At 35.6% G+C, this 11,898-nt stretch overlaps 1 protein-coding gene across 4 annotated transcripts in view; it reads right to left on the bottom strand.

The window, feature by feature from the left end:
* Positions 1-386: 386 nt before the first annotated feature.
* LOC117572006 (cyclin-dependent kinase 14) overlaps positions 387-11,898 on the bottom strand; it is a 140,654-nt gene continuing 129,142 nt past the window's right edge. For all 4 annotated transcript variants that reach the window (XM_034254523.2, XM_034254522.2, XM_034254524.2 and 1 more), the window contains 5 exons: positions 6,708-6,882; positions 6,381-6,642; positions 4,618-4,830; positions 4,358-4,537; positions 387-1,572 (listed from right to left, as the gene is read on the bottom strand). In XM_034254523.2, the coding sequence (XP_034110414.1) occupies positions 1,508-1,572; positions 4,358-4,537; positions 4,618-4,830; positions 6,381-6,642; positions 6,708-6,882 (895 nt within the window). In that variant the 3' untranslated portion in view covers positions 387-1,507. The remainder of the gene's footprint in view (positions 1,573-4,357; positions 4,538-4,617; positions 4,831-6,380; positions 6,643-6,707; positions 6,883-11,898) is intronic.

The raw sequence follows: 11,898 nt of genomic DNA, 5'->3' as shown, positions 1-11,898 counted from the left end.
TTACTACTTTTTTTCAATTCTAGTTTTTAATTGTTTAACTATTCGCATAAATTGTCTTCAAAAATGTTTATTGTATGAACTATTTTTCTAAATCGTTTCGTCCTCTCTTTTTTTTTCACTCTCGCTGTCTCGCTTTCTGGTGGTTCACTGATTTTAGTTTATTTAATATTCAACATCAGCTACATTTTTTTGTATTAATATTGTGTACTTCTAATTGCTAATCAGAGGTTCTAATTAAGCAGCAACAATAATAACGCTGAAATAATAAAATAATAAAAAACGAAAACAAAATTATACGATATAAATGATTAAAATTTATTTGTTTGCTTTATACATAAATTCATTTATTATTTGTATGCTCATTAATTATTAAAAAATTGTATCACTTAAACAGCGCGGCAAATTGTTTCTCTTTTTTTTTTGTATTGTTTGTTTAAAATATTAAAGAAGCGTTTAAAAATAATAATAAAATGTATAAAAATGATATATGAAACAAGAATGAGGACTACCTATCGGCATGCCTTTTGCAAACATTCGTTATACAATTCTCACAAAATGAATTCCGAATATAGGAAATTTTACGAATTAAAATCCGAAATTTAAAAAATAGTTCAACGCGAGAAATTGAGTTAAGTTTGCTGTTTAAAATTGTGATATATCGGAACTATTTAGCTTATGTATTTGCATTTTGCAGATGCTTGTCTTAGGTGGCCCGGGCGCTTTTGACCCAGAAGAAGAAAAAAACTATATGCTAGTCATTGGAAACACAGGGAGATTATAGTATGTTTATTTTCTTTGCTTTTGGTTTTTACAATTTAAGAAAAGTGTATTGAAAGTATCGATTATCGATTACATTTTATTATGCTCCCCAGCTTGAGGGAGTAATCCCTGGGTTGTTGTTTGCATGCGAAATGAAGATAGCTGGACAAACACACAGGAAAGAAAAAAACACACAACCAAACACACAATAATTACACGCACACAGAGAGAAAAATGTACAAATTGTTGGGTTGTGTAAACAGAAAATGAAGGAAGGAAGAAAATACTTTGCAAAAATCATTTTGAACCTATCGACTAAATACAAATTTATATTTAATTTAAAAAAATATATAATTTTTGTTGAAAAGAAAAGCCTGTGCTTCTGCTTTCTGCAAATTTGACTAAGCTGAGTATCCTTTTTGGACAAGGCTCTAAACGAAGACGACCCTAAGTAACTAAACTACAATAATTAACACACGCCCAGGCACGAATTTGACTGAATTAGAAATGCTGCTGCTTTCCTCTTTTTACCCCTTTCCTAAGTTCTAAAATCGAACCTGGAATAACTTTAGTTAGTACACTCTTCCTTTATATGGCTGCCGATTTGTTGTAGTTGGTTGTTGTGTGGATTGTTTGATGGAATTGCTGTTGATGGTTGTTGGTTGTTGGTTTGCTGATGGGCTGCTGATCGGGTTTTGGTCTAACAATAGAAACGTACGCCATCCACTGAGAGGACCTGCTTTAATTTTCATTTATTCTGTCGATTTGGTTCCGTATACAGCTGCACGCCTTCCACGGTGAAAATTGAGGTTTCTAAAAAAAAAGAGAGAAAGAGATGATAAATAAATAGATTTCTTTAAATGTGTTTATTCTAGTTGTAAAAGTGCCTAAACTAAATATATCATAATTAGCATAACAAATGTGTACTTAGATTTAAATATCATTCATATTGTTGTATGGTCACACTATATCTTAACTGTGCTTCTGTAAAATAATAGCTATAGTATTCCTGATTTTACTTGTAGAAATATAAGTTATTTAAGAAATACTTTTGTATGGGAAAATTCAACTACTTACAACGGGGTTTAGTTGCTTTATGGTATATTTTGCAGTCTATGGTATATTTGGAATACTATATCAATATACCAAATATATCTTTCGATATATTCTTAGTACTTTTGAGGCATATTATTTTAGTATATTTAAAAATAAAGCCGGGCTGTTTTGCTGTTATTTAAGTTTGGTAGCGGGTATCTCACAGTCGAGCATACTCGACTGTAGTTTTCCTACTTGTTTTTTCTTTGTATGTACAGTCGTTACATTCGTACATTCATTATATATATTTAAAACTAAATCGACGTATTTATTTTGAATATTGACAATCAAATAATTCTATAAATAAGCACAACTTTTAATTAAAGTTATAAAATTATGACTTCATTTGGCCAGTGGCCATAATTTCATTTCATTGACTGTCGGCGCTGACAATTAAAATGCAATGGAAATTTCATTTTATATCCCCAATCCCAATCCGAATCCCTACTTCCACCCACATTCGGTTGGTTCAACCGCGTTTCCGGATCAGGCTGCTGTGGTTTTTATGGTCTCTCTGTGTGCGTTGACCTTTCCCGCAGTTACGAGTCGCAGTTGAACATGATAAATGCCGCACATTAGTTGCGTTTTAATTGATTTTATCTGGGAAATGTTTAAGCTGTTGTTGCTGCTGCGTTGCAAACTACGCAAATGTTTAATGAGCAAATATACAAATACAGCAAATAGTCGGAAAAAAGGGAAATGGGAAAGCGGAAAGCAAACGAGCGTAATGAGCTACACCTGTGCTATGTGCGCTTTGATTTCAATTTTTGACCAAAATTAGCATATTTTCAACTTGGTAAATAGTCACGAGAGTTCGTTCTGTGCTCAGTGCTAAAAGTTTGCACTGACCATGGTTAGATGGATGTGTACACAAATCAACGTTAATCACATTTTAAGCACACATTAAGCTGCCCAGTCATTAAGTGGGCACATTTGAGGGTTCTTCTCTTCCCTCTTTGTATTCCACATTCATTCAACACTTAAATCCTCCCCAGGGGAATCTCTCGCTGTGTCTGTGTATCTCTCTTTTCATTCATAGGGCATTGCATTCAATATGCAATTCGCAATTCGAAATTGCACTTGCCAAATTGCAGAGTTCGATTCCAATTGCTCCAGACACTCCACACTCCAGACAGAAAACATTTACTTCGTTCTCACAAATGCAAATTGCATGCACTCTGCGTCTGCTTCTAATTAATGATGTCCCTAGATTAAGCTTTAAGCTGGTTTAAACAGATTCTATGAAATGATTTGCGAGCAACTGATAAGCGAATTATACTTGACTATGAAATGCGATACTTTGTTTTTGTATGTGAAATACTAAGCTGCATTTTTTACTCTATGAGGAAGTGTTTGAAGCAGATTACTAATCATTTTTAGTCATTTGTCTGCACAAATTGGTTCACTTGATTGAAGTGACTGGGCAAACTTTTTACAACTCATGTTTAACATGATTATTTAGAGTGACTTTTCAATTGAAATGCTTGCAGATGAAGAGCTTTCAAAAATAATTTGTTAAACATTTTAAACGAATAATTGTAGACTTTTCAATGATGTTGACTTCGCAAAAATATTGTAACTTAACTAATTTATATATTTAATTTATAAAGAAATAATTTGTTAAAATTATACTAAAATTCATTTAAGCTTTAGCTAATTTATAAATTCAGAAAGGCTTTAACTGCATACGGTCCTAGTTTGCTCTAAAATTTTAATCAAATTGCAAGAATAGCAAGCTTTTTAATTCGTGTTGTCTACTAAAACGCATTAAACTTTTCTGGTATATACATTTAAAAGGTTTAAACTAGTTTTTGCTTTAGTCTTCTGTTACATTTTATGTTCAATAAAGTGCTGTAAATCATGTAAATAGTTTCAGTTTACAGCAGCGTTAACCCTGAATTTCTATGTGTTAACCGCAACTTGTTTTCCCAATAAACTGTCAAATTTGAACAATCGAGTTTGACAGTTGCCTTGGCAAAGTAGAGCACAGAGAATTTCGCTGAGATTGCTTTTGTTTCCCTCTCTCTCACTTCCCATCCCTCTCTCTCACTTTACTATCATCAGTGTTAATCAGTGATTTTGACTAGATTTTTAGCTGCTTACTTTGTGTAGTTATAGCTGGTTAACTAGTTGGTTTTTTCGAGAACTTTGCCGCGAAATTACTTTTCACTGTTGCTGCTGGCAACTGACAACTTGCAACTTGTTGCCAGAGGAAAGTTTACAAAAGAAATACAAATTAAAACGCAAAAATAAAGTAATTACAGTTAACTGGTCTAGCTAGACAAACATTAGTTAAACAGATACAGCAAAGTTGTCGCAAAACTTAAATGAAATGAAGTAGAGAACAGGCCTCGATTGTTCTTCTGGTGAAAAGTTGTAAAGTTCTTAAGACAAACACTGCAATTTAATTGGATTTTTTGCCCAGACAATGCGACGTTGGGATAAATTCATTTCATTTCGCTCTGCTCTTTATAAATGTTTAATATATTAATTTGTGACTCACCGTCTGGCAATTCGTAGAGTTTCTTTGGCAATTGCGCAAAGTAGGGATGCTGCAGTGCCTCGTCGGCGCCGATGCGTTGCTCGGGATTGAGCTGCAGGAACGCGTTCGCTATCGTTTCGCCCTCGATGATGTCGTACAGCCGTGGAAAATTGTGACCCAGTTTCCGTGGTCGATAGAAACCTATGTTGTTGGCAAATTAGTAAAAAACGTTACAAATGTTTTCATTCTCCTTCCTTCCTTCATTTGGCCAATTTACTCACCCAACTTGTGCGGTTTGTAGCCAGGAAAGTGTGTGCAACCCGGCCACGTATCCTCTGTGGGCGTGCCCAGCAATTTGAATATCTTATCCAGCTGATCGTATGTATCACGTATGCCGGGGAATGTCGGCATTCCGGTCACCATCTCCACAAATATGCAGCCCACGCCCCACATGTCCAGCGACGTCGAATACTCTGTGCTGCCCAGCAAAACATCTAAATAAATAGTGCAAAAGTTGCTTCGTTAGGTAAATGCACTCCTAGTTTTTTTTTCTTTTTTGTACATACTATGAAAATAAATTGCAAATTTTAAATAAATAAACATAGATGTTCTTGGCTACCTGACTCTACGCTAAAATGCCCAGACTAACAGACTGACAGCCTGACACACTGACTGACAAGCCACATGCTGCAGAGGTCGCCTTAACGTTAACGCTTATCTCTTTCCAGAGTTCAGAGTCCCGAAGCCCAGCGGCTAACAAACTTTTCCTATGCACACACACACACACACATACACAGCAGGTGGTGTCCTAAGCTGTGTTGTGCTTTGCCCCTTTTCAATTCTCTCTTGACCGCTTCGCTATGCTCTTTGGACACTATCTGCAGTCTCCTATCCTGTTTCCTATCCTGACTGGCTGGCTGGTCAAGAGTCCAGCATAGTCTGGCCTGCTAAGAAGTGCAGATTAAATTTGTTTAACATGCTTTGACTTGCCCCGTTGAGGTTAGTCTAGGGAGCAGGCAGACAACACGGAACTGTTTATGCCAGGGAATTGCATATTAAAAAATTAACTTTATTCTCTCTTTCTCTCTTGTGCTTCTATTTTTCAATTTAGCGCTGCAAATTGATAGGAAATTTGTGTGCTGTACAAAAAATAATAGTGGCTAGCAAAATTGTTGGCAGCTTTGTTTACCTATGGCAAGGTATTAAATTAATTTTTAGTCTTCGTCTCCGTCTCAGCTCTTAGATAAATGAAAAATTCCTCACTTCTCGCTGAGAATTAATGGATTTTTCATTGCTCAAAAACAAAGTTCATCATAATCCAAAACATAGAATTTTGACTTTGTGCATTGAATTAGTTCGAAGAATTATTGAAATATTGTGCTTTGACTTGAGAGCATGGGAGACTATTAAATGTTTATTAATGTTCTATGTAGCACAAAACTTTGGTAATTAAATGAACTTATTGAACATGAGATTAATGTTAAATTATGCAATAATTACTTTACATTAAAATCGTGTTATGGGCAAGCTGCTTACAAATTTGGTAAAATTGAACATCATTTAATTCTTCATTTATATTTGTTGTAGCACAGATGCTAAGCTTTTACATATTAATTAGAATTGGCCTAAAAAATTAAATCATTAGCATTCGTTTAACAATTTAAGTAAAGAATCAAATAAAGTGATTCATATTCATTCATTCATATTTTATTAAAATCTTTAGCTTCTCCCTATAAATGTTCACTTTTGCATATTGCACACAAATATGTATTTATTTAATTCACTAAATTATTTATTTACTTTCCTTTCCTTCTGGTGGCTTTCTTATTTTAAGTCTGCATATAAATTTGGAAGATTTCAAAACAATTTCTTAAACAAAACTTGCTCTGCAACTCGAAGTTGCATTTGTAAATGAGATGCATAAACAAGTTTTTCTCCAACTCCAACTCTATAATAATTTCTAACACGTCTGTCAACTCGCATCTCTTGCTAAAATATATTATTCAAAGAGCATTTGAATTTGTCATATACATATTTGGCTTACCTGGTGGACGGTACCATAACGTGACCACTTCATGGGAATACGTGTGGCTGGGAACGCTCTTGGCACGGGCCAGTCCAAAGTCGGCAAGCTTCAGTTCGCCGCAATCGCTGATGAGCAGATTCTGTGGCTTGACATCGCGATGCAGAACACGACGCTTGTGGCAGTAGGAGAGTCCGCGCAGTAGCTGGAAGAGGAACAGACGCACATTGCGATGGTCCAGACCGCCCGAATGCTTCTCCATATATTGCGATAGATCCGTATTCTAAAACATTCAAGTGAATTAAATTAGTAAATTATTTAAGGAAATCAATACTTCTCGATACTCACCACATATTCAAAGACAAAGGTCAGCGTCTCGCGGGTGTGCACAATGTCGTGCAGGGTCACAATGTTGCTGTGTTTCAGTTCTTTGAGCAGCGATGCCTCTCTGATGGCCGTGAACGGTGCTCCTTCCTCCTCCTGCAGCCGAATCTCCTTCAGTGCAACACGCTGGTAGGTTAATCTGCGAAGAGTCAAGAGACGGGGAGGCATGAAATTAATAAAATAAATACACAAGCCAAGACAGCAATGAGATGCTCTGTGCCACAGCTGTCCGAAGAAGCATTAGACTGGCAACATTTTTGTGGAACGCAGCCGCAGGCTTATTTTGTGTCCTTGCCGAAAGTCATGTAGTAGGAGCTGAGCTGAGGGAGCAGGACATTAAACAGACATAATGTGGCAACACAAATACGCACAAACACTTAAATTAGGATAAAGCAAAACACACACACACACACAAGTCTGTGCTCCTCTACCTACCTCCCTCCCTCCCTCTCCTTACATCCCTCAACATTACAAGGCCGCACATTTGAAGTGTCAAATTAGGTTAAATTATTTGACACCACGCCACAGACGCTGACAATTTATGCGTTGCTTTTGGGTCCTGGCGAAATTCTAATTGGATGCCCGCGTTGCTCTTTTCTCCCCAGACTTTTTTTTTGTTGTATGGCAGGTTCCATAAAATAGCAAATCCCAGTCATAAAGTAGTTGCTTTAAGCGTTGTTGACTCCCTTTTGCCGGCTGGCCAAAGTGCATGCAAAAATTGAGCAAAAGTTTTTATGGCTCAAGAGCAGCCCTGAGAATGCTTGGCTCCTGTCACGACTTTCTCTCTCCCCAACTCTCTCTCTCGTCTAGTAGTCCACTCCAATGTTTGTCAAAGGCTGAGAGGCTGCTAGAGAGTTAATTCGGGCCGCGCGATATCAGAGCTAATTGGCAGTTGATGTTAGCCAAGCAAAGTGTTTCACTTAAGAGTGCCACGCGATGGTTAATGATGATGACATGCGTTAATGAGCTGCTACTGCCGCTGAGTGATAGATACGATACTCTTAATGTGCTTAAAATGAAGCCATCAAACAGCCCGCTGATAGATGCTCCTCTATTACTCCTGCTCCTACTCCTGGGCTAACTGGGCTAACACAAGTTTCAGCCAACTAAAGAGCAAATAATGCAAGGCATAATGAGCAGACAAAATGGGAATATGTACAAATGGAATATTAAGTGCGAAACTTTGTTCAATACACAATTAGGATTAAGGGATTTGCTTTGGCATACAATTTGCCAACCAAAGTTTGTTTTTGCACATATTTAAACAGAAATTTATAATCACTTTATTGTCAAAAAATAGTTCTCCCATTTTTTTATTTTACTAATCTTCGTTCAAAATTGGACATTGTATTGAAAAGATTATTGTAAATTGAGAAGCATTTAAATTCATTGTGTATTCAATATAAATTGAATTTATCATAAGATAGCAAATTTAAAGCTTTTTCTTAAAGAATAAATTGCTAATAGCAAAAATTCAATTACATATGATATACACATGTATTTAATTTCACACTCTAGGATTTTAGTTTAGAAAATTGCAGCATATATGGGCAATTCTCTGATGTCGAATGCGACATTTGTACGCATTCAATCTGAAAAAAAACATGGGCCAAGACATTATTTTAATTTTCTAAAAATTGAAACTTATAGCTCTTGGTTAGCACTATAATTGGTGCTAAAATGGATTTTGGGCAATTGTTCGTTTTCAAGAAAATTGCAAAAATGTTGCTCATTCGCACGCGACAAAAACAGAAGTTACTTTTTCAAAATCCAGTTCAAGCGCCGATTTCAGCGAAACGTGATGAATGATTTTAATGCAATTAATTTTAATGCATTATGCATATATTTATCTAAATAGTGTATTTGGTTTGACTTAAAAATATTAAGTTGTTTTTTTTTAATTTAAATTTTAATCACTGTCGCACGCGACATGTCGCACGCGACATTTTTTCCATCGTACTTTTTATGCTGTTTTTTTTTACTTTTGAAGTTCATTTGAAGAGCATATGAAGCATTTTCATAGTTTTTTAATATATTCAATATATATTTTTATTTTCAACTGAAATTTCATACTTTAAAAAATAACTTTAATAAAGGTAAACAAAACGTAATATATTCATATCATGCACATTAGAAACATAATTACCTATTTTAAATTACATCATTAATGTCAAAACATTTTTTTTTATGAATATACTGTTCTAGTAGATTTCGTTTGTTGGCCATTTCAGCCAAACAAATTCATTTGGTTTATATCCGGTATACTGTGCACATTCATTCTATCATTGTTTATAATGACAAAGTCTCAATTGGCGCTTATGACATGAAATTTATATTGTTTTTTGCACATAAAAAGAGTATGCATCATCTACATTAAAAAAAAAAATAATTTAACGAAAAAAAAAAAAAAAATTTTTTTGCCATGTCGCACGCGACAAACTTTCAAAAATTCTTAAAAATTAAGTTGTGCTTATATTCATCCAAATTTTATTTTATTATATTTGGTAACAAAATATGTGTTTGGACACAATTTTGCATGCTCAATGGACAAAAACTTTAGATGCACTCATAACAAATGCTGTTTTTCACTGTCGCACGCGACAAAAATAGAAGCTGATTAGCTGAAAAGAAATTTACCGTTATTAGCTATTACATCATTTCTTTTATATATTTTGTATATTCCTTGGATATTAAACAAGATATTAAACTAAGGGTGTCAATGCATACTGACTCCCTTTAAGGAAAGGAATCAAAACAAAACTTGCAGTAGAAATGTTCAAAACAGAACTTTTGCTCATCTTCGACTTTGCATTGAAATTTTTCAAAATGTGTTATGAGTAAATGGAAAAATCGTTTATATTAGTTAAATGTAATATTTTCCCTATAAACAAATGTGAAGAAAACATGCTTTTATAGAGTTTGAATTTTTTGGCGCCGGTTGCACTTTCTAGAGAATTGCCCATATGTATATGTATATTTCATTTTTACTTTACTAATCTTCTTTTAGAAAAAGAAGTAAAATTTAGTTTTGTTCAGCATTCAGTTTAAATTTAATTTCAGCTAATATTTCTTATAGAAAATGTAAACCCTTTACTTTTAAACAAGATTGCTATTTGCAGAATGTTAATAAATAAAACGAAAAGAATACAATATAATTTTGATTTCAAATACTAAATATAATCGGAAACTTGCAATGCATAAAATCCAATATAAGTGAGTTGTTAAAATGCCTATCTATCTTTTGAATTTAATCCACATTTTTCAGAATTATTCGATAATTTTAATATAGAAAACCAGCGCAACAATAATTTTTATTTCTTGTTTTAACAGCTATGCTTCTTCTTCTGCAACTATAAACAATATTTTTGATACATCAAATCCAATGTAACTCAGTTTCTTGAGCATTTATCTAAAGCCCATTCTATGCTCTTCCTTTACTCTTCCTTTTTATTTTATTCAAAGCTATTTCGGCACTTTTGCCCCATTAAACGTCTAAGACTTTATTGAAGCATAAAACATTTTCATGCAGAATTAAGTATGCCTAACATTATTTTTTTTTTTTTTTTTGTGGTTGTTACAATTTAAGACTTGTTTTATATTATCATCAACTGTTAGGCAGTTCTAGATTGATGTCTTTCTGTGGCATAGCTCTCGAAGCCGTGTTGTAAGCTGTAAAATGGGGGCACGTTTTGGATGCATGGAAAAGCCGCAGCAACCTTATCAATTAAGCCTTTTATGTGCTGGCTGATGGCAAATGCTGTGACGAAACACGCGCAACACACACACACACTTTTATAACCTCCAAAAACGAAGCAAGTACGATGCCATAAAGAGCTTATGTCTTTGCACATCCTGTGTGCTACGAGGACACAACATCCTTTTCGAATGGAATGGAATGCAAAGCAATGCGATGCGATGCGATGCGGGGCCATGCGACATGCGAAATTTCCATGTAACCAGCAGCTGCTGCTGTTGCTGCTGCTGTCTGGGTTGCGAGTGTCTCAGGCAAATTACACGATAACAACAAGAAGAACAGCTACGGCAACAAGGACTACAACATGACTATACGAGGATGTTTTTTCGACAGAATGATGAGGGAGAGAAGCACCTCCTTCTCAGCTTCTCTCGCCCACCTCAAAGTGCCATGAAAAATGTATGAGCTGCTGGCTGCTGCTGAAAGTGCCGTCAGCGGTTGATAATTTCTAACTGGGTCAACATTCGAGTGGAGCAGTGAGCAGCCACGCCCCCAACCAACTCGATAAGGCGTCGAAGGTTGTACTTATGAGAAGATTGTCGCAGGATTTTAGCCTGTTAATGCAAAAATAATACGATTTTAGTTAAGAGTCAGAGCAACGCGTCTCTCTGTCGAAAAACTTTCTTCGTAAAGACACGCAGGCAGGAAAGTTTTGCCCTTAGCCAACAGATGGCGCTGCTGACCTACTAAATGCTAATCAGCCAAAGTTCAAGTGCTGGCAGAGAAACCCCGAAAAGAAAGGAGAGGGAAATGAGCTTAAAGGCAAAGGCAAAGGCAAAGAAAATAGAAAGTCAAATAGAAGTGAAATCATTCATGAAATCTTTTACAATTGACACAAGCGAAGCAGCAGGCAAAGGCAAAACTGCTGGAAAAACAAACTTTGGGGACACACTCACACACATACAAGCCGGCAGGCAGCTTCTTTCTTGTTCTCTCTGGCTGCATAAATCTTGGCCAAATTAGCTGGAGAAAAAATGGGGAAAAAGGCAGGAAAAAGCAGAAGAGACTAAAGAGTAGCAAAAGAAAAGTAAGCAAAGCACTGACCTAAATTTGCGTATTGCGTATGAAAAGCTAATCAGAAAGCCAAGCAGAGCGCAAGAAGTCTTCCCAAATCACAAAATAATAAAGGAGAGACGACGTAGAAAGCTCAAAAGTTGTCATGCATCACAGTTTTCATTAGCATTTCCATTACCATTCCTAATTTCTATTGCTGTGCTCTGTTTCGTAGTCGTCGGCATTCGGTATTTCATTTTCCACTTTGGCATTTTCCTTTTTGGCCAGATAAATTAGAGCGAATTAATTGCATTCCGAATAAACAAAGCTAATTGGAACTCATTTCGCATGTGGCCCGCTCTGCATGCCAAATGAGAGCAAGCTCCTCCTCCAACTAAAGAAGCAAGG

The sequence above is a fragment of the Drosophila albomicans genome, chromosome 3 (genome assembly GCF_009650485.2).
Source record: "Drosophila albomicans strain 15112-1751.03 chromosome 3, ASM965048v2, whole genome shotgun sequence".
Classification (NCBI taxonomy): domain Eukaryota; kingdom Metazoa; phylum Arthropoda; class Insecta; order Diptera; family Drosophilidae; genus Drosophila; species Drosophila albomicans.
This window is presented reverse-complemented; position numbering and strand designations above follow the sequence as displayed.